Source organism: Leptinotarsa decemlineata, unplaced genomic scaffold, assembly GCF_025532065.1.
Source record: "Leptinotarsa decemlineata unplaced genomic scaffold, Ldec_3_MD MMD2_tig00026328_RagTag_RagTag, whole genome shotgun sequence".
NCBI lineage: Eukaryota > Metazoa > Arthropoda > Insecta > Coleoptera > Chrysomelidae > Leptinotarsa > Leptinotarsa decemlineata.
The window spans coordinates 27,855,777-27,880,341 of record NW_027412688.1 but is presented as its reverse complement, the minus strand read 5'-3'; the positions used below and the strand labels follow the sequence as shown (position 1 = coordinate 27,880,341).

The following is a 24,565-nucleotide window of genomic DNA, read 5'->3' as shown; positions in this document are numbered from 1 at the left end:
TTTTTGATGAGAAAAGTGTTTCCTAAAAAGTCATTCCAAATTATTATTAAAGTATTTTGGGATGTGATTGCAATTTATTCACTAAAGGGTAGATTTTTCAATGGATAGTTGAGAAACTTAACCGTGACGTGACCGTGACTTAGCCTTAATTGGTGATTGAAAATAATGCCCTTTGAAAAGAACATCTTTCCGATTGTAGCAATTCCTAAATATTTTAATACTGGTTGACGGACATTCTAGTCATAGGGTTAACTTGTGACTGAGAGTTAGGTAATATGCCTCTTTTTTTCAGATATCAATACAACAGAATTAATACAGAAAATAAAAAGGAAACCCAATATGCCTAGGTATATCGTTGACGGATTCGTTTTCCATGTTAATATTACCAAAGGAGATCCACCCATGATGTGAGTATATAATAATAATAATAATAATAGTCTTTATTGTTTCCCAGCTGCAGTTACATACAAATATTTAGATAAATTACAGAGCTAGTTGCTGATATAACAAAAGGCGTAGTTCAACTCCGTTAGCACAAGTGCTACTGAGTTGTTTTTAAGTTTGCACTTGGTCAGAACGTTTTCAAGTTTCACTAGAATATTAAATTGAGTAATGAAACTATTTTATAAGAACATACGCTTAAACGGCCGGAATCACGATTGGAGAGAGCAGAATCTATTGCTAAGACTTCGATACATAACTTTCGTCCTTGCAGTCAACGCATAAATATACTACTGATGATATCTACCACAATAGCAAACGAAACGTTTGATACTTCAGGTTCTAATCGACCACGGCCTACTAGCCCGGATTTTGTTCTTTTTGAGACTATTTTGTTGAATATTTTTTTGGGAAGTTGCACAATGTCAAAAACAATTCTTCAAATCGTCATAGTGTTGGAACTCGGATTCCGGAATAGTTGTTCATCAAAGCTATTTTTAGATTTTGGATAGTTACAAGAACTCGAGTCAAAATGAATGAGGTATGTAAGTAGCGGTGGTCTGTTTGATTATTCATGTTTGTTTTCACTCCTGTGACTATTTTTTTCATAAAAAAATTACTGTTCGACCTTGAGATATAAACTGTTTATGGATGAATCTCTCACATACATTTTGGTGTTTGACTTTGCTTTTTTAGCTCGAGGGTGTCACCAGTGATGAAACCTTCTAGAAAATATGGATAATTTCCAATCGATTTCAAAGTTACCTTTCGTACCGAATCTCGTTTGGTCCTGCCAAAGATTTTCAAACCATTTTTGCGGGTAAAATGTATTCCTAATTCCCAAGTCGGAATACTGATGAATAACAGTCAGTTGAGTTACACTCTTTCCCAATTATTCTGTCATAATATCCTGAATTATTTTGACCTAGGATGCATCTCACTGCTTGGTTCATTTTACTACATGGCCTGAAAACTCTTAGGCCTAACATGTAGATGGCACTTTTTCATCGCTTTTTCAGTCAGTGCTAACCTTATTATACATCTTTTGAACAGTGTAGTTTTATTGGCACCTTGTACGAGTATTCCAATAATATTTTCACTCGCGAATCTGTGCCAAAGGCGTACCAAATAGAAAAAATGGTACACAATTCATGTGTCACGGAAAAACCTTCTGAGAAAAGAAGTGAATTGCTTCAACAGCTCGCAAAAATCATATGATCACTTTTGTAAACTTTCCTTTTTAAAGAGAATCTGCACGACCTGGATGATTATGGATGATCCAAATTATGACCAGAAGTATATGACAAATATTCAACAAACTAGTACTGGAAACCAGAACGTTGGATTGGAAGTCTGGGGAAATAGGAGGAAAACGCGATAAACCCCTGAGGCTACATTGTTTTCTAGACTCAGAAGAAATGTTCAAGTCAGAATGAAAAGTTATGTGAATAATAGGAAAACAAAGAAATAAACCGATTAGATGCTAATTACATTAAAATAAAAGATTCAACATATATTTGGTTTTAGGATTTTTCCTTCAGTAACAATGACTCATTTCTGCTTCGATAAGTTTGTTGGGGGTTAAAATGGACACCAGTATGTCTTGGCACAATCATGTCGCCGGAATTGCAAAGGCTGCTTCTCAAAAGCTTGAAACACTGTTCTGAATCAGAAAACTATACACACTTCAGCAACTTTTTATGCTTTATAAAGCACAGATCAGACCTTCTTTGGAGTATTGTTCCCATGCATTGGAGCTCTGCTCCCAAAAATACCATGAAGTTGCTGGATTCCACCCAGAAAAGAGTCTTCTGCCTGATTGGATAGCCTGGAACATCGAAGGAAGGTTGGAGATTTGTCTCTCTTCTATAGATACTTTCACGGGAGGTGTTCAAGCGGCACATTTCCACGAAGAACGGTACATATCAGATATACGCGACGAACTGTGGCTACTCATCGTTTTGAGGTCTAACTCAGTACACCTGAGAAATTTTTTCCAAATGTATTTATAATCTCCAGCGATTCAAATCCAATATGAATCGCTACTTTCGTACAGGCACCGCTCTGAGAGGGCCTTAAGGATTTTCCTGTAGTGGTTGTGTTTTGTCCTAAAAAAAATGTTTTTTTAGGCCAGCGGTTACGTTTGTTTCGGCTTCATAGATGAGACACTGAATATTTCAACAGCATTCGAATAGTCGTCGTCGTTGAGTTTTTATCTCTCATTATTTATTTTCATCCTTTTGTTATGATACGAAATTTTTGATCTGAGTCAATCCTTTGTAGAGAGTAATTTCTTTGTCATATGTCCTTAGATTACGTGGGCTTGTGATTGATAGAATGGAAAGGAAAACATTTAAAAAAGTTGCATATCATTATTAATATTTGATATTTTTCAGTCAATTTGAAACGCATCCCGTGTAATCTATATACACCGTTACAACTCAAATAAACCTGTTTTATTAGTCTTACTTCTTCGAGTTCATGTTCTATTTCTTTTACGTTGTGTCAGGTACGGAATCTAACGATATGCTTGATCGAAAAGATATTTTATGATTGGAGAACTTAGTGAATTTCTTAGTTGCTCCGGTAATGGCTAATTATGAAAATTGTTTTAATGGGCGTGTACTGACTTGAAACACTTTGAGTGGACTGTAATTATTGTAATTCTTGCTATTTGACTTGAAATTAAACACTGCTGCATGGAAGCATGCGTCTATTCCCATTTATTGATACAAACTAAACTTATTCTCTTTAAAAAGATAATTGAGGCCACTTAGTGACTTGCGTAGAAGTCCTGCCTTTGATACATTTCTAACTAGACTAAACAAATCGTTTTTTATAAGCACTTAAGGAGACGAAAGGGCCACAAACATGTCGTCGATCACTGTGGACACTAGCGGCGCACTTGGGAGGAATAAAGTTCTCTACAGGGCGGTTTGAAGTGAGACATAAGTTGAATAAATGTTATTCACACAGATATTTTGTTTCGTTTCTGACTTCTTCAGGATTATTCTGCTGAAAAGCTACATAAGTGACTATAGCTATAGCTATAAAAATGTATTGAAATCCTGTATTGCCATAGCTACTAATCGTACCTATATAGTCCAAATAAAGGATGCTGGCCGATTACAAAATTAGCAGATTGATTCATTGAAATTTGAAAAGATTGGAGAATTGTCTAAATTATTAATTCAAGACATTTCTCATAATATTGCAGTAAGGTTTCAGCGTTTGATTTCAAACAAACTTCAATTTGTTCTGCTAAAAAAATATCCAATGAGCAAAAATATTCATCTCAGTGGAACTGTGTTTTTAAAATATCCTTTATAATTTTTAGATTTTTTCTTGAATTCAAACCACCGAAGTATTTTTGCCAATCCGCTTGATATACTTTCGAGTAGGATTTCAACGGCTTGACTCGATTTTCAAGCTAGTTGACTTGATTTTCAAGCTAGTTAACTTGATTTTCAAGCTAGTTGACTTGATATCAAGTCAAGATCAAGTCGATTATTAGTTATCCAACGTCAAGTCAAGTAGTAACTTGGTCGAATTGTTGAAAAATCAAGTAGACTTGATATTACTTGATATGAATTCATATCAGTTTTTTTTGTGAGATAAATATAATTACACAACAAAGGTTCAAAAGTGATCTTGCAATGAAAACTTCATTTGTCAAAAGTAACAAAGAAAATGAGTTAAATAAAATAATTTTTTCACCGTATCCAAACAATGTTTTCTAAAGACAATGTTGCCATATGAGCAATTTACCCATGAAGTCGACTACTTTTCAGTGTTGTAAACGTCGATCAATGATTCGGCATCTGTTAAAATATGTGATTGATGACTTGTTTACTTCATGGTAATTCATGATCACTCAAATGAAATAAATAAAAACACTTTCATCTAAATATCACTGGTAGATTTTATTTATACGACCGGTTTCGGGTTTGACCCCATTATCCAGTTTTGTACTTGATAATGGGGTTAAATCCGAAACCGGTCGTATAAATAAAATCTACCAATTGTATTTAGACAAAAGTGTTTTTATTCATTTCATTTAAGTGATCTGTTGAAATCTTGAAGACGTTTTTTAAAGTATTTCAATTGCATTTTTCAAGCATCTGTGTGCACCAATAGATGCACGGATCTTTTCGGAATATCGCCAAATTATCTGGGATCCAATTTGAACAAATGATCTTTCTCCACGATTGAATGATCATGCAATGTTTATATATGCTGGTGAGTGCCTGAGGTTGCTTTAATTTCTGACGTAAAATTTGACTACCTTCAGGACTCGTTGTGCGATTAAATTCGCCTTACCAGCGTTTCACCGTGGCAAAGGATGACTCTTCATCGCCTAAAGTGAAAATTGTTCGATGTACACCTGTCTTGATAATCCACGCTGACAGTAGAAATACATCTTTTGAGAAAAATGTTTACCAGTTGATCCATTTTTCTCAGAATCAAAATTTTCAAGTGATTGCAATCAACACAAAACTAAAGAAGGTTATGTTCAAAAATAGTCAACGCCTATGTTGCTAAGGCTCAAAATATAAATATTGGTCTTCTCACATATTGCACAAAATATAAGCTTCAAATATCACAAGGCTGACTAGACTTCAGCTTTTTTATCTTTTTTGTTGTGGCATTCTGTATCTGTAGAGTAAGGAGAGTGAGTGTAGACTCACAGCACTTAGGCCACATGTGACCCATTGTACACCCTCCCAAGGAGTTGTCCTCTTGGGTCATCGTCTATCCTGCCCTTTTCAGGATGGTGAACAGGTCACTAGGAGACATCTCCGTAATATTGGTAGGTGTAGGTCAAGACTTGCCGAACACACACTCTCTTTGGCAACCTTGAGGTGTCTCACTGTGGCCTCCGCGAAGGTGCAGCGATATTGCTGTCGTTGCGCGGCTTCTTCGACCTTTTTGGGGTTCCCTCCGTGGAGGTGCACAAGTGAGGGAGCTTTCCTGCAGGGGCAGCCTGTTTCTTGCCTTTATTCAAGGCGGAGCTCTTGGCGCCCGCCGCAGCAAATGCCCTTGCTGTTGGAGATGATCTGCTATGTCCAGTCTCACTCCAAGCGGTAGATTGAGGTGGATATAACTGTTCATCCCCAGCCACCGCCTTAGGCTAATTGCACACACACCGATTTTGGACGGCCAGTATAAAATCGGCCGATATTTTATTGGTAGCGGTTGCTTGCACACTCACCGGATTTTTACCGGTCACCCATTGAAATCGTAATTAGCATGTACTACCAAAACTAAGTTAATACGTAATAACTACAATTTCACCGAGCAGACGAGACTGGAATGGTCGGTAAAAAACCGGTGAGTATGCAAGAGTGTATTTAGTCACGCACGCCACTACTTCCCGGTACTGCCGGCGGTACAGTTCCAATAGTGAACCGCATGTGGGAACGGGACCTGGCACACATGCTTACCGGTGATCGACGCCGATCACCGGTTGGCATGTGTGCCAGGTACCATACCCACTTGTGGTTCACTATTGAAATTTGGACGACCGGTATGAAATCGGCCGTCCAAAATCGGTGTGTGTGCATTTAGCATTACGCTAGTTGCACACACACCGATTTTGGACGGTCAGTATAAAATCGGCCGATATTTTATTGGTAGCGGGTGCTTGCACACTCACCGGATTTTTATCGGTCAAACAATCAGTTGCTTTGTTGTCGTAATTAGCACGCACTATCAAAACGAAGTTAATGCGTAGTAACTACAATTTCACCGAGCATTCAAGACCGGTGAGTATGCAAGAGTGTATTTAGTCATGTACGCCACTACTTCCCGGTATTACAGTGGCAGTGGACGGCTGCTCACCGGTATTTTACCGGTGACGATCACTGGTCGGCGTGTGTGCCAGGTCCCGTTCCCACATGTGGTTCACTATTGGAATTTGGACGACCGGTACAAAGTCGGCCGTCCAAAATCGGTGTGTGTGCAACTAGCGTTAGATTGACGTGAGCATTTCTGTCCAGCACTGGGATTGGTTTTTGTTTTTGTTATTTCTGTTTTTGTGTTGTTTCATTCATGTGTGTTCCCACGAATAGCAAGGGAAGAGTTGGTCACCTCAGGCAGAGCCCCGAATCACCAGATTACAATGAGGTTTCGCCCAGTTCCCCAAGGGTATCGTTCGTGACCGCATATCACCCTGCAGCCATTCAGCTGTCGGCACGATTCCTTACACCTTAGCTTGGGTAGGTTGGTCCATGGTGGCATGTTTTGCAAAGGCTTTTGGGGGGGTTTCAGTTCCGCTCACCCTACTTATTTCTGCCTCTGACCAGGAGTCCGGCGACCCCGTCCGTAAGGCCACATTGGCTTCCCGGACAGGACCTCCAGTCCCCTTGGCCGTTTCCCTATCCGCCACCTGTGGACGCGCCCGATAGGTAGCCCAACCCACGGGTATTGTGGCATTATTACAATTGAAATGCAGATGGTGCAATTGTAAACCCTAAAGATCACACTTGTAATGTCAGTTTGTTTCTTCAGTAGAAAGATTGGCCGAATGTCGATTCTCGTACTTTTCAAATTTAATTGAAGAAAATGTGAACAAATATGAATGAAAATAAAAGTAAATGAAATCAATATTGTTTGTTAGTAAATTTTCTCAAAAGATTTTAAAAACATTCTGCCAACAGGTTGCTGGAACACTTTTGTATCTTTTACACGAGTATGAACAACTTACTATTTCGAAATTCTTCTTTTAGTTACTTACGTTGTCTTGAGTATAAACGCTTAGGATGTCATGCAAGAGCTGTGATTCCCTACGATGGATCTATCCAGGATATTAGAGTGAATAAACCTCACAATCATCCACCGGACTTGGCTGCCGAAGAAAAAATTGTTTTCATGAGAGAACTCAGAGAAGTTATGTTGAAAAATCCAAGCGTTCCAAGCCGAACAGTGTATGCCACTGTAGCAGAAATGTGAGTGATTAAATAGTTGAATGATTGACATGAGGGAGTTTCAAAAAGTTATTGAAAAAGGCTTTGTCGCTGTTACCTCCTGGACCCGCTATACCACTTGTATAAGCTCACCTGGCTTGTAATATATGGCCACTATACATCGTAATTAATATCTCATATGCATTTTTTCCACTTTCATGACCTTTTTTGAACATTTTGAGTTACAACATTGGTCTAACGTTTTTATCCATACGTGTTACGGAAGTTGTGGCATACATCCATTCACTATACCACCTTTATCGATTGCGGAAAAAAAGGATGACATGTTATGCAATATTACCACACTCCGCCACAAATCTGCGTCCAGGGGTCACTATTTCTTTTTGAACCTCCTTCGTATTTCTAACAGTTCCCGATTGTAATAAAACTTTACTATTTTCATTCAAGGTATCCGAATGCGGCCAAGGAGTTTCATTTTGATTCCATACGACACAAGATGAACCGATGGAGAAAACAACAAGATTAACAGTTTGATATTAACCACGAAGTAGCTCACTTCTTGAGTTTTTTAAGTTTGTTATTTAAAGAATGAATTTTAATTTATTGAAATGCTTTGACATTTATTTTCATTTGATGAAATTGTGATATACTCATGAATATATAAATGATTGCTCATTGTTTTATCAACATCTACTTTAAAATTCTACTTGTCCGATGTCAACCACTCATGGTATTCCACCTCCATATCTTTCTTCATTCCCATTTTGCCAAACCTGTTCTTAATGAAGAAACCATTAGTTTTTTTACCTTACGATATATTAAAAGGTTTAAATGAATGAGAAAAGACAACATGAACTATATGAATTATGTAGTTTCATATCTTATCCTCAATCGCTTCTGGGATCTCACGTTGAAGGGTGAGACCTTCTAGAATTGGAAGAGGTATTTTTGGGAGGTATTAGTTTTTGGAAAAGCTTTTTGGGTTTTACTTCTCCGTCTTTTGTGGAAAAACTTCCAAAGGAAGGAAAAAAGAAAATAATTTCAAAATAAACTCCTAACAAAGATGGGTAAATCATGTATAAAAGTTACTTTCAGATACAAACTGGAAGAAAAAGCCTTCTCTTTGATGGTCAGAAGACTTCCAGGTCAAGAGCGGAAAATGAGTAGTTGCAATATTTATATATATTGCAATATTTATATATATATATATATATATATATATATATATATATATATATATATATATATATATATATATATATATAAATCGGTTCAATTTGTGAGGTTGCAGTCAATAGCTGGGCTGTTACAAAGAAAACTCTTTGTTATATGTCAAGCTTTCGGTATATTTCACACCTTCGTCAGGACAACTACAATAATAAGATTATATATCTTGTAAAAAATATATAAACATGGAGAACTTACTAACGTGAGAATAAAATATAAAATGGTTCAAAAACAGATAGAAAAACATTAAATAATGACAGTTGATAAAAGTTTTTGGCTGACAATGTCAAGTGGGAAAATTCTGAATGATACTCGAATTACTAGATCTTTTATTTTCTTTATCATATTTCAGTAGGAAATTTTGCTAAGACTATCAATATCAGTTCGTTTATTCATTGAATGTTCTTCGTTATTAATATGTATCATTTCCAAAAATATTCTTTTAGTTGTATTGGTTTCTCTATCTAAAATATTTGGGTTTTCAAAATTCATTTTATGATCCTCCGAATTAACATGTTCTGTTAATGCACAAGAATTAACATTTCGTCTACAGTCGCTCTTATGGGAAGTGATGCGACTACTTAGAGGTCTAGATGTTTGTCCTATATATGTTTTAGAACAATCCATACAAGAAATTTTGTATACTAAATTGGATTTTTGTTTATTTGAAATAGGAGCTTTTAGTTTACTGTATAATTTAGATATAGAAGTGACGTTAAGGGAATTTGAGGAACTTTTCGTTGAGATTTCCGCAAAAAACTATGCTGATGTTCAATAACTAGAGATTAAATTTTATTACAAATTTCAGCATTTGATTGTGAACACATAGTACAATAATTTTACTAATTATTGATGGGACTGTAATAGGTCAATTATCAAAACCAATGGGATAATTTTTTTCTCAAAATAGGAACAATTTTACCTACCTTCAGAGAATTAGGAAACTCGACTTATCGATAATATGGAATGAGGTTGATATATGAGAAATTCGACAATCACAAAGAATGGTATATTTGTCATAAATTAGACGTTTCAATTCTCATTATCACTGTAGGCAGTGTCACTGCCTACAGTGTATTTGAGAAAACGATTCATTGTTTTATTTACTTTGCAGGGTTTTACGAGTTCATTCGTAACCAAAAGGGTCCCGATGATTTTATTCTTCACGACCAGATCTACAAACTTGTTAGACAAGACGGAAAAATGATGAACTGGACCTGTTTCAAAAGTGAATGCAACGCCACATGTCAAACCAGAGACGGAAAAGTTGTGGCAAGAATGGGTTTGCATAATCATACCATACCAAAACAAACAATTTACAGAAAAAGGGCCCTGATTTATAAAAAGAAATTACCATGAGATGGAAATTGCTTTGACTAGTATATGATTTTGTATGTATATTAGTTTCATCATTTTTATTCCGTATTTAATATTTTAATGTGAGGTGACGTAATGTGAGGTAAAGATTTTAATAAAGTTTTATCAAAAATGTCAAGCAAGTGAGAGTTTTTAGGTTGAATTAAATTTGTTAGACACATCAACGTAAGTCTGTTGATCAATATCTTTTTAATATGTTAAATTAGCCGACTTTTGATCGGCTCGTTACAGAGACGCATAGTTCATTTTTGTACTAAACAGTTTCAAACGTTTTCACAGACACAGTTCATTTTTATATATCTGTTGTACGAAAACAGTTTCAATAATTTCGAAATTACTTTCTATGGAATTTTATGTCACTTAAGAAAGTACATATGACTTAGTTCTGAAATAGGATTGACTGTAGTGTCTTTTGGTAGCACCATTTTTGTGATAATATTCTTTAAGATTTATTTGGATGGATCTGTATTTGATAAGTACTTTTGATCTTTGGATCAACTGCTCGATAATATCCATCCTGAATTATTTCGAAATCTGCTTGTAATAATTAAAAAAATACGTTGAAAATGGAATTGATGAAATTGAAATGAATCGGCAACGCTCTGATACAGAAATGACAAAATCAAGATATATCAGATGCCTTCAATGAACATTATAGTTAAATCCATTAAACTACAATTTAGCTAAAATCTTAAGTGAATTATTGAAAAAGATAGGCAATTATCATTTAACAATATTTTACTTGAAGACCACAAAAAATGTTTAAATAACTTTCCGAAACATTTTTCGCTTTGTGGAGCTCTTTTTATCATTGCAATTAATAACTTCACGTTATGAAAGTTCAAAAATTTTTAAAATTTCGTGTATTATGTTTTTTTTTATGGTAACAAATATAGTTTAAAAAACTAAAAAATACTCTTTTAAAGAACATCGAACAAAAAAGTTGAAAATATTTTTTTGAATAAGCTTAAAACAACGAAAGAAAAATACTCGTATTATTTTGAAAAAAGTGACGGGCGCTTGATATAAAAAAATATGGCACAAAGCGCCCTCGATTTTTTCACAATAATACTAGTATTATCCGTTTGCTATTATTTTAAGCTTATTTAAACAAAATATTTTCAACTTTTTAGTTAGACGTTCTTTGAAGGCGTGTTTTTTAGTTTTTTTTAGCTATATTTATTTTTCATTTTTTAGTTTCGAATGCTATAAAAGCGTGTTTTTTTAGTTTTTTAAACTATATTTATTTTTCATTTTTTAGTTTCGTATGCTATAAAAGCGAGTTTTTTAGTCATTTTAAACTATATTTATTTTACCTAAACTTTGGGTTCAATCAGCCGTATATTGTTTAGAAAAATGACCATCAATATTTTCCGATTCCGGAGAGGGAGCCTGAAAATCGGCTACCAAGCCGAAGGCAGCAGGCGCGCAAAGGAGGGTTACGAATACGGCAGCAGGCGCGCGTGTTAATGAAAAAAAAAATTTACAAATGAAGAAATACATGTAAATTGACTTCGAATTATATTGAGGAGGTTATGTACAGCGCCATCTGCCCGCGAATAGATCAATCAATAATGTCGATATATCAAGGAGGTTACGTACAGTGCCATCTGCCCGCGAATGGGTCAAGTAATAATAACGATAATTCTGTCAAATACAGATCCCGAGCTTGAGAGTTACAAACAAACATACATACATACAGGTGAAACTAATATATAGCGTGTAAAAATGAATAATGGACGTATTGTTATAATTTTTTTATGTTCATTTATGTCAATTCCCGTTTTTGTATTAAATAAGGACTTTTTGTGAGTTGAATAAAATGTTTTTAGCGCCGTTTGTTTATAAACAAATAGACTTTAAGAGAATTAAAAAAAATATATAATTTTTTTGTCTTTATAATATAATGATCACAATTTACATTTGTTCATGATCTTTTTTTATATTTCGAATGTTTGAATAATCAGTTGAGAAATGTTTTCTATTTTATAAATCATAATTGACATTCCTCTACGAATTAACAAAATATTTTTTTTCAATAATAATTTTATTTATTAATTGAATAATTTGTTATAAACATTACAAAAACAATCATACATGAAAATTGAGAAAAAAAATCTGTTTTTTACTACTTTTATTTGTAACCAATGTTACTGCAGTTTCGTCCTGTAAGGACATTTTCAAACAGTTTATTGTAATTTCTCATTTTTCATGATAATCTCCTGTCACGTTGAGCAGTTAGATTGGATGGATATTTTTGAGTTGCTTTTCTGGGGGTTCTACTGGGAACTCAATTGATTTTATATGAAAAACTGTACGTATACCCGACTCTTGAAATATTTTCAGGATGGTGAAATTTCGACAGTAGGTGGCAAACTTACCTATTATAACTAGAACGCCCTATAAAATGTAGAATTTTCAGATTTTATGCAAAATTTCAGGCAGATTTTGTGTATAGTCTATACGAAGTCAATCCGAACAAATAAATAAAAGACTAATTTATCGGGTCTGATAAATTTACTAGTTGATACCATATGAAACCTCCCACATGAAAAAAATGATTAGACCTTGTAAATTATACCACGCCGGCTGTACCATACAAAGAAACTGCCGACGTTCGGTAACTATTTAGTTTTTATGCCATTCGAATTACTTCGCTTATACGACCGACATTCAATTTAATATAACAAACAAAAATTTGGAACATAATAAAGTTATATAAGGAATCGGAAGTGCCACCATCTTGGAAGTATTTATCTGGGTTGCCTACATGGAAATTATTATGGTGTAAAATTGTTGGTGTTGAGAATATTGTATGAAGTTGTTTTTAAATAAAGTTGTCGCACTGTTTTTCACTGCATGTGTTTCATTTTTCGTCATTATTGATATGCAGAACATGATGTATCATTTTTAGAGCTTAAGTGATGACATTTTATGATGCTGCCCTTGAATGGCTTACTAGCTTGAAATATCGTTCCCAATGCCTGAACATGCTTTTGTAAAGCTTCAGTGGTATCAAACATGATATATTTATTATTCTTTCGGTCCTCGAAGTCCTAGTTATTGGGAATAAAATAATTGTCTAATAGACCTAGAAGTTCACGTTATAAGAATTGCACAAAAGTGTTTAGAATTTGATGAATTTTCTCTATTTGAGTGGATGTACCAAAAAATGTTTTCTTCAGTGTTTACTTCTCAAACGAATCAAATTTATTTTCAGTTTCATGAAGGATTTACGTAATGTTGGCATCTTCGTTTTCAGTCGTAACTTTAAAAAAGTAAAATGAAAGCATTTGTCGTTGTTCATTACTTTAGTCAGTACATGTTTCTTGGATATCACCTCACGTGCTGTCACCTTATGAAACCTCAGAGAAATCTCGTTATCGAAAAACTGATGAAAACAGGTGAGGTGTTGGATATTTGGATATTTCAAAGTCCACGGCCTTCCTGTTGACTGGGAAAGAGTAACCCTAAAGCGGACGATTTACAATGCAAACTCCTACAAAAATGCAACATTTTTCTAAACTGCACATCGATTTGGCGCAGCTATTCCTGAGTCCATTCCAGAATTACAAAAGAATAGACTAAGATCTGAAGGGCAAGCATGTTTATTCATTCTTGATAGTTTCGATGTGCAGATCTGTCAGAATTTGTGCTGATATTTGTATCCGAGAGAATTCTTCGTTGTAGTTATCTTTTTGTGAACCGCTTTACTCCATATTTTTTCGGAATCCAGATGACGGAGAATGCTTCCTCTCCATAATCCCCATATATTTTAGTGAGACGGATTGTTGCACATTTGTCGTCTTTAGACTGCTCTACCTCTCTTCATGACTGGTGAATATCTTTTTACATTTGAATATCCGTATGAAACAATTTGGACTGTTCCATCTCCCTCCAGGACTGATGAGATGAATATCCGGCAGTTGAATACACGAATTTTTATAAGTGCAATAAATGATGACATTAATATGTAGAAAAGAATGCTATCTTATAACTTCATGATCTCGCTCTGTATCCGATTCCTGTATACGACTAGATGATCTCACCTCGCGATCATACACAGTTCCACGTTTGAATGACCTTGACCGAATTGTAAATGAAATGAAGAACAACAAGAAAAAGCTTGGGATTTGGTCCTTTCATACCCCACGGAATCGCCGACTTCATACTTTGAAATACACTGCTATCATATAACTAAAACACGGAATCGCCGATGACATCAGACAAAACATCACTATCATCAGTTCACATCTACTTTCAAGTTCTCACGTTGGCGTTGAGGCTAAGGACAAAGCCTACGACGCCGACCATCTGGTTCGATTTTTTTAAAATTTCAATTGCCGATTAAATTTCCATCCGCTGGTGGCGAGACCACGTGACAGACGCTTAAGTGGGTGGCCTGTTTATGACTCACTGCCTGCCTGAAGTGACGGGATTACTACTTCCTTTAGATTCTATTATATTCAGATCACTTGTTCAGTGCGTCCTACTTGCTTGTCTTAACTAATGCATGATGGGTACATGAAAAGTTAGGTCAAATGCTTATAATAATCGATTCATCCCCTATTATAGATAGATCATGCTCAATATACAGTATCATCCCCAAAGTATGCACCATATGGGAAACTTATTTATTAAGGGTTTTTCGACAAAAAGTTATTCTTGATAAAAGTTTGTGCACCCCCTAAAACTGAACATGAACTAACAAAATACAGTAAAACACACGTAATATACTAGGAGCCTTCAAATATTTAATTTTGGGACAAGAGGAAAGTACTCTTATTTTAAAAAATTTTGGGAAATATTAATTATAAATATAATATAAAAATATTGATTGGAAAATACAACTAGATTTGAAGTCATGACCATCTGAGTGAAGTTTTATTTTTTACCAATTTTTTAAAAATGGGGACCACGAAAAAAAAATTGCTAAAACGATAAATAGACAGCATCCTGTATAGGACGGTTTATTTTAGGAGCCAGTAATATTACAAATTACACAACCATGGTGTTAACCACGGTTAATTTTTTTGAAGAGTGAAATAATTTTCAAAGTTTTTGGCGAAAAGTTATATTTACTTTTTGTTAACACCGAAAATTATTTAAAATTATACAGTATTGTAACAAGAACTTAATTTCAAAAATATCAAATCACAAAACATCAAAATAAAATAGGTATTTCGGAATAAACTCATTGATTTTCTGAAGATTTTCTTGTCCAAAATAATTCTTCAAAATAATTTCCAGAAAATCAATGAGTTTGTTCCGAAATATCTATTTTATTTTGATGTTTTGTGATTTCATACTATTGAAATCAAGTTCTTGCTACAATACTGTATAATTTCGAGTAATTTTCGGTGTTAACAAAAAATTAAGACAACTGCACCAAAAACTTTAATTATTTTACCCTTCAAAAAAATTGACCGTGGTTAATTAACACCATAGTTTGTAATTTGTAATATTACAGGATTTTAAAATAAACCGTCGTATACAGGTTGCTTTCTATTTACCGTTTTAGCAAATTAATTTTTTTGGTGTCCCCATTTAAAAAAAAAATGGTAAAAAAATAAAACTTCACTTAGATAGCCATGACTTCAAATCTAGATGTATTTTTTAATGCTAAACAACTTTTTTGAATAACATTTCCCGATATTTTTCAAAATAAGAGTACTTTACTCTTGTCTCAAAATCAAATATTTGAAGGCTCCTCGTATATTACGTATGTTTTACTGTATTTTGTTGGTGCATGTTTAGTTCAAGGGGATGCACAAACTTTCATCAGGAATAACTTTGTCGAAAAACCCTTAATAAATAAGTTTCTCATTTGGTTCATACTTTGGGATGACACTGTAAGAGTCGTTCATTATATATACCTATCTCTATGAGCAAATTTCCTCTCTTCGACTTTTTTGTTCATATATCTATTCGAATACGGAGTCAACTAGGAAGAGTATTAGTACTTACAAGGTGCCGGTGAATATAACACGAATTCAAGTAGTGGAATCGATTCACGAATCGATAAATCTGTGTTTTTGGTGAGAAGAATGGTATGCTCCTCGACAAATATTTTCTTAATTTATTGTTCGTCTTTCAGACATGGACATGGACTCGGTAGTTTTTTATCAATAGTCCATCTGGGCTTCAGTAGCAAAGTTCTGAAAGCTCGCCTCATTAGTGACTCTTTAGCAGCCATTACATTGATTTTCAAAATATTTCTTCATCAGTATAACCTGCGTTCGGTCAGGACAGCATGGAAACCCGAAAGTTGTGGAAAGTTTCGATTAGACAGAAGAACCCGGCTTTAGAAAACAATGATAATAATATAATCACATAACTTTATTGCATACACATTTCAATGTAATGTACATATCAGTTTTTAAACGTGTGTGTTCAAAATAACGAAATCGAATGAATTTCAAATGTCTGTCTTAAGATGCGTATTCACCAAAAAAGCGAGCACGAGCGAATAAGAGTGAACGAGCATTCTGCATCAATAATCAATAATGGGCGAACACGAGCAAACATACACGATTGCTCGTTCATGATCGCTCGTATTCGCACCTTTAAGGTGCGTATTTACCAAGAAAGCGAGCACGAGCGAGCATGAGCGAGCATTCGTGTATGTTTGCTCGTTTTCGCACATGTTCGCTTTTTTGGTGAATACGCACCTGTAGCATCGCCTTCTTCTCGATCTTTTCTGAACGCGAACAAGCATACGTTCGCTCGCTCGCTAGCCCGTACTCACCAGACGATTATTGATGCAGAATGCTCGTTCATTCTTGTTTGCTCTAACTCTAACTAACAGATGGTCGGTCAGTACAGTTGGCTCGCGATAGTCCGACACTTTAAGGTGCGTATTCACCAAAAAAGCGAGCACTAGTGAACAAAAGTGAACGAACATTCTGTAAAAATAATCGTCTGGTGAGTATGGGCTAGCGAGCGAGCGAACGTATGCTTGTTCGCGTTCAGAAAAGATCGAGGAGAAGGCGATAGGTACATCAAAAGGTGCTCGCACAAAGTAGATGGATCAACTACGACTACGAACTTGAAGATATTCGCTCTGGTGTGTACAAGACATCAATATGTCGAGCAAACACGAGCAAACATACACGAATGCTCGCTCATGTTCGCTCGTGCTCGCTTTTTTGGTTAATACGCACCTTTACAGTCCGACACGCTCGGTTGTCCGACGCTGCGCCGTACGGTCTACTCTAGTCGGTCTTACCTTAATCTGTAAAACCGATTCATGTTGTGTTATGATTTTAATATTGAATAAGTTTCTCATCTTTTGTAAAAACTTGAAGCCTGACCTTATTACATATTTTAAATCTTTTCTATTCGAATATTACATAAAAATTCATCGTTAACTAGATTTCCAAACGTATACACTACAAATTCAACTAATTTTCCAGCCTTGGTCCAAAGTAGTGAACCTGGGATAATCGACTAAGGTTTATACTCGTGCAGTGTACGGCACTGAATACGAAACAAATCGAATAAATTCAAGACATTCTTATTTCAACAGGGACATCTTTACATCATAAACTCAAGTGTCATACCTCCTCAACTCCTCTTGGTAACCATTACCATTACAATTTGAAAAGAGAAAGTCGCTAAGTGTAACATTGCATTAAAAAGGATAAGAAAGGTTTCGGCTTTCTAATTCTCCATCTTTTGGGAAACTTCCCAACGAAGTAAGGAAACAATAATTTTCAGACTAAATGTTTTATAGAAATGTGCAGATCATGCTTATAAGTTGCTTTCAGATACAAACTGGAAAAAAAGCCCGCCCGTAACAACTACTTTCATGTAAACATTGAGTTATACGAAAATCATTGTCTTAATGATAATATGGGTATTCACTGAGTTGGCAAAAACTCATAATGTATCAAATCACGAGCCAACATTCAGTTAGCAACGAAAAGCAATCCCAACGGGTCTAGATCCTTCTGGTCGGTGGCTGTAGCTGTTGATCAGCACTTTACAAAATCCACAATTTCACCACTAATACAAGCAGATGGTTCAATTGCATCAACAGCCATAAAGAAGCAAATCTACTAACTGAACTGTTCCCACACTATACTAAAACCAATAATGATTGAGAGTAGAAGTAAGCCCAGTTGACAGCAGATCGGGGGCGTGCTTATTAATTTTTGTGAGGGTTAAGAATGAAAGAAAAATTCTTAGTACAATTAGTTAAAATATTCATACACATTTTTTATTTATTTCATTAAAACTTTGCAATATCGTAATTTACCTAATCGTTGTAGTCATTAGGTGGGCCTTATGAAAACGGAGTATATATATATATATATATATATATATATATATATATATATATATATATATATATATATATATATATATATATAAATAAACAAACTTTTTTTCACTATTGGGTTGCAGCAATTGATAAGTGAACTCTTTATAACTATTCTCAAGCTTTCGAGTAACTTAAACTCATCGTCAGGGGTACTAGAAAATACAAATTACAAATTTTTGATAATAGAATATAATATAAATGTAAATGTACACATTTTCGTCTAATCTTCAACCTCAGATTCGTCACTGTTGCTACCGCTATCATCAAAGTGAATTATGATTGGTTCAATATTGTGTTCAATACGGTTGTGTACGTCCCACATTTTTTTCTCCTCTTTTAAAACATGCTGCATGCATTTCTTCCAGTCTTCTGCAGAAACAGTTCGAATAGCTTCTTGTACGTGATGTTGCACGTCCACTAATTTAAATGTTCTGTTTTCTCGTGCCACATATCCTTTTACTTGCGCCCAGATTAATTCTATTGGGTTTAATTCGCTGCTTTTTTCCATGATTGTTTCGGTAATGGTTCTAAATATCGACTATGGTATGGGGCATTGTCCATGACGATGACAGACCCAGGTTCCACAAGTTGAATGATGCCTTCAAACCATTTTTCAAACACCTCCACATTCATCTCTTCATGATAGTCGCCTGTTTTCTCAGATTTAAATATTAATTCACCATTTGGTAAAAATCCACTGTCGCTTCCTATATGCGTAACTATCAGACGACTACCTTTTCCAGATGGCTGTTTTAACCCAACTGACAAACCTTCAATAAAGGCTTGTCGTGCACTTGTTATATTACCATCCTGCCATACTTTTTTGACCGTATGTCCTTGGTTAACCCATGTCTCGTCCATGAAGTACAATTTTTTTTGAGCTTCCTAAATTCGTCAATTTTTCTTAGATAGTTTCTTCTCCATGCTATTATTTCTTGACGTTCAATGAGAATGCTTTTCCAGTCAACTTTTCCGTACGTAAATTTCATTTCGTGTACAAGTTTCCTAAAAGTTTCTTTACCCATTTTTGGGACCAATTCATGATCGCTAAGTGCCTCCAGAACTGTTTGTAGTGTGGGCAGCTCATTTCTGAAAAAGAAACTGTGAATAGTTCTGCGTATACTGGTTTTGGCTTCTTCATCAACTGTGATTTTTTTTCGTCCGCTACTAGTTTTTGGCGTTTGTACGTCCCCATGAATTTCTGCTTCTCTTAGTATTTTGTAAATCGATGATTTTGGTACACCGGTATAATCAGAGCACATATCAACTAATTTATCTTTTGTAATTGTGGAACTTAATGATGTAGAAATGCCTGGTTGGTTATTCGGAAGTACACACGTAGAATTACAGCACATATGCACAAAGTCATTTTTTGGTGGCTGATGATCTCTTTCAATACAGTGAAATACTCGCAGTATTTACCTTTTTCGACGTGGAAGGCCCGACCATGTCTCCCATTTTTTGAGAACGGTGTAGAAATATGATTATGTAACGCTTAAACACTTATTAGCACTATTATTTTCACCAATTGTTATCACAACACGTCGATTGCTGACTAACTTAACTGTAAAACGTACAATTCACGCTGTATAATTCACAAACCAATGATACGCTCATGGCTGCAAGTACATTAGTGAGGACTGCAACGATGAGATGGAAGTTACGGTAAAGTGACAAAGACAGAAATATCGTTGTGTACAGCGTTGCCACTAGTTGTATTAAATATCTAACACTATACAGAAAATAATGAATTTTAACTGATCAGTAATCAGGAAATGTAATAGTATTACTCATTACAAGCTCATTACTGATTTTTGTCATGAATAATACCTTTTAATCGTACTAGTATTGTGTATTATCTATAATTTGCCACAACCTACAACTCTACTGCTTACTATATTTTGATTCTGCTATAAACTGGTAACGTAAAATTTAGATATGACAACGCGCTTTACTCTCAATCATTATTGGTTTTACTATTGAATCCACAATGCCGGAAATTACTTTTCGACAACGTCTAGTCAGGCGAATTTTGAAACAGTATATCAATTACGTGTCTGGTCCTGATGAAGTGCTTGTCATTGGTATCTTGTATATTTTTCAATCTGTCCTAACAAGGACGAAATATTGCTCGCCTTCAGCCTATTCCCAAAAAGGGCAAGAAAATGTTTTCAAATAACTCGCTTTGCTACCAAAAATCACGGAGAAAGCCGAAATCACCATATCCTTAAATATTTGGAAGGCTTTAACATCTTGAGCGATTATCAATATGGCTTTCGGAAACAAATATTAACATGCGACCTTCTATCGCATGTCACCCATATTTGGAATAACGCAATCGAGAAACATGGAGAGTCAAGATCTGTTGCGCTTGATATTTTTGAGGCTTTTGACCGTGTGTGGCATGAGGGTTTGCTGGCCAAATTTCTATGCTATGGCTTGTTGGATCATGTTTGTGTATGAGTCTCCAGATTCCTGAAAGAACGTTCCCTGCAAATGGCCGTCGATGGATATCCCTCGGATACTTTTACCTCAACGCTGGTGTTCCCCAGGGAGCCACATTGTCTCCAACCCTCTTTTTATTGTATATCAAAGACTTATAGGAAAAAAATAAGTATCCAATATATAGATTTGCTGACGACAACACACTTGCCTAGTCGTGCCATTTGGATTCTAGGACATAGGCTGCGGATGCACATCTTCACCGGCAGGAGGAGGTTGCATTAATGAGGATCTAGAGATGATTTCGAATTGGGGTGAAAGTAACCAGGTTCAATTCAATGCCACAAAAACCCAGGCATCGGTTTTCTCAAAAAAGATAAATGTCTTCGAACCGGATATAATAATATCAGGACAGACAATACCTCTTTCTACTTCGATAAGTTTGTTGGGGAGTTGAAATGGACACCAATATGTCTTGGCACAATCATGTCGCTAGAATTGCAAAGACTGCTTCACAAACACTTGGAACACTGTTCCGAACCTGAACAAAACAAAATCCACATTTTTATAGACTAACTAAGTCATTACAAATTTGAAATGATAATATTTTTTGATTACTTTTATTTTGTCATACTCTCATTGTTGAAAGTTAAAAAATAGTATTTCTATAAATTCCAAACTTTATTCTATAAAAAATTGTTATAAACAAATGTGTTGTTGAAATTTTCTTCTGGAAAATAATTATTTCCTAAAAAAATATCGCTAACTCTTCAAGCTTAATTTTTGCATTCTTTGTTGGTCTTTGAAAGTTTCATATGCCATTACAAATTGAATGAATTGATCTGCCTAGTATATAGATCTTTGAAGCAATAATCTCCAAGTGAATATTTTTTTCCAAACCTAATTTTCTAGGAGATTCTCAGTTTCTTCAGGATTTATTCGAATTTGTTTTTTTTCACCTTTTCTAAGCATTTTACAATTTTCTTATTTCACCACAGTTTTCGTACAATTTGGTCTTTGAAGAAATTTCACCTCAGTTTGCAAATATTAACTTCAGTTTCAATAATTTCTGCTAGTATCTGGAATATTAACCACCAATTCCACAATTAATCTTTATATACATTTGTTCAGAAAATTGTACTAACAATTGTCACACATTTTCCACCGGACTTGTTTTCTATAGAGAGAAGAAATGTTCAAATTTTGGGCGATATCAGAAAAGCGAGAAAAAAAATAGATTTTGGTAACGTGTATTTCTTCACAAACAACAAAAGAAATTGTATCTTCTATCAAACTTCGATATGAGGGGTTTTTGGTGCCGCTTCTCGTCTTCTCATCATTGGTTTTTGGGGAAAAAAATAATTAATATGTGATTATTTTTGGATCAGTTTTAATTTCAGTAATCACTTTAACAATAACCAAGTTTTTGTTATGCAGGGCTGTTCAAATTCAACAGAACATAAATACTATCTTTTAACGTTAACGTTTCGCTAACAAAGTTGGCATCTTCAGGATAAGACTGAATATGAATTCCATTAATTCGGACTTCATTGTCTGATATTATTGAGAAATGACTTGAAATCCCTTGAAGAACTAATAAAAAAAGGAAAATTATATATAAGCATATATATATAAGAAAAATATATAAGCAAAAAAAAACTTGAAATGAAATAATAGTGAAAAAAAAGACAAGTAAAAATAAAACAATTGAACAAAAATAAAAAGTTATGAGATTTCAAGCCAAGTTAATTCACGACGTTTCAATGATGATGACTGGACTAATTCCTCAGAGAGATGACTATTTAAGGGTCATTTGAGTACTTTCACTTATCTCCGCTTTACTTTTTCCGCTTCATCGGTTTCTCGGGAGATGACCGTTTGGCGGGAGTTGGCCATTTTGCGCTTCATTATGGGTTTCCATATGTTGCGTACCTCTACGCTAGCTTGGCTGAATACATTGTTGGACAACACGTATGCGGCTTCTTTGAATTTTCTCCTAAACCAATATTTCTCCCTAGTATGATCTCAATCAGCAATGAAAAATACGCGTTATTGCTTAAGAAAATTCTCTGGTATCGACCTCAAACTGTAAATGAATTTATTTCTCCTAATTTAAAGTAAGTTCCTCACAGAAATTGCATATTTCAGAAATCAATGAGAAAAGTTCAGACAAAGTCTTATTTTTCATTTAGTTCGTATAAGCATCAAATAAGGAAACATCCATATCCATTTACAGGATGAAATCAACAGCACACTTTTCTCTAACATTGATTTTTTTTATCTTTATAATCAAAAATGGATCTCAAAAGCAAAGCATTCCATACTCAACACCAGGCAGTGCTATTTTGACTTGCCATGAATCTCATTAGTAGTGCTAGACTGAACCATGATTGCATTGGTGGATTGAACGGTCATTAAGGGTCAAGCCTCATTATAGCTAAGCAAGGTACTATCTAAAAGATTGACAGAAAACTCAAACATTGTTTACTCAAGATAAACAACGGTTTCCAGAGTAATGCCATTAAATTCCACAACAAGAAATAACCTAAAAAAACATTAAATAATTATTTCCCATTTTTGTTATTTCAGTCAATTTTAAGTAGCTTGAAAATTGAGTGAAAAAAATAAAAAACTGTGGGGTATGTGACTTGACTCGATATTGACCTTTAGCACGCTAACACAGAGCTTGAACTACTACTTCAAGAAGCTGCTTATATGTTTGTGACACCTAAAGCTGTTTGTGTTTCTAATTTTTGTTACTCTGTGACGAACTTTCGGAAAATATAAATTTTTTCGCCATATTAAAAATCACTCTTTCACTTTTCTGAGTTCACTTGTTTTTCGTTAAAAACTTTATACGCCAGTCGAATTAGCTCATAAAAGGGGCCAGCAACGCAAACATTTTTACTGGCAATTTTCTTTCGGAATTTTTGGGGGTTACTGGCAGTATTAATTTGAGTTCCCGGCGTTCCAGATCCATTGTGTCATCCGCCATCTTTATTGAATAACTCGTTTATTTTCAATTTCACACGAAATGTAGTTATTACAAAAGTTGTTTGATATTAAAGTTCCTACAAATTTGGTTCTTATCAATTTTTCCATAGGACCTATTTTTTCGATTCATACCCGAAAAGAGGGAGTGATTTTTATAATTAAACAAAATGTTTATTTTGACTTTTACGAGAAACACTGTGATGAACAAAGTTGTATAAAATTAAATTTTCTACAATTTGGGTCCTCATAAATTTTTTCGTAGAATCGTAGTTTTTCGATTTATACCCGAGAAAAGTAGGGGGTAAAATGTTATCATTGTATTATCACGTTTATTTTCAATTTTACGACAAATGGGGTGGAGAAAAACTCGAACCTACAGTTACCGATTCAGCACCAGAATTTTTGCTGGAGACAATATCATGTTAATGCGAATGACTTGTGGAAAAATGTGTCAAATCGTGACTCAAAATGTTCATTCTTAGACCACAACTGCAACGGAGAAACGTGCGAAAATTTCGTCTCATGGTCTGATACTAGAAAAGCTCTATTAGCCTTGAATAGACAACGTGTTACCTCAGGACTAGTACTAGAATGTCACCAAGATTTAGACATAACCTCGGTAGATAATATCATTATCCTGAGGTGGGTTAAAGGGCACGACAGGAGTAAAGGTAATCACATTGCCGACCCTTCAGCCAAGTAAGCGGCTGGACTAAGAATTTTAGGACCCAGTGACACCTACAGCCTGATGACTTCGACAATTATGGAACTAGCCAAATGTTATACCCATGCTTAAGCTCTAAAGAGATGGGATGGAATCAAAGGATGCAAT

At 34.9% G+C, this 24,565-nt stretch overlaps 1 protein-coding gene across 49 annotated transcripts in view; it reads left to right on the top strand.

Annotated features, from left to right (window-relative positions):
- Positions 1 to 24,565, top strand: part of LOC111504582 (uncharacterized) — a 377,607-nt gene that overhangs the window by 33,078 nt on the left and 319,964 nt on the right. The window contains exons 4-6 of one of the 49 annotated variants that reach the window (XM_023159174.2): positions 293 to 407; positions 7,170 to 7,388; positions 7,815 to 8,042. The exons of 47 other annotated variants lie outside the window; for them this stretch is intronic. In XM_023159174.2, the coding sequence (XP_023014942.1) occupies positions 293 to 407; positions 7,170 to 7,388; positions 7,815 to 7,893 (413 nt within the window). In that variant the 3' untranslated portion in view covers positions 7,894 to 8,042. Of the gene's footprint in view, positions 1 to 292; positions 408 to 7,169; positions 7,389 to 7,814; positions 8,043 to 9,708; positions 10,867 to 24,565 lie in introns of those variants that run through there. One more of the 49 variants, XM_023159223.2, reaches the window with a different exon arrangement.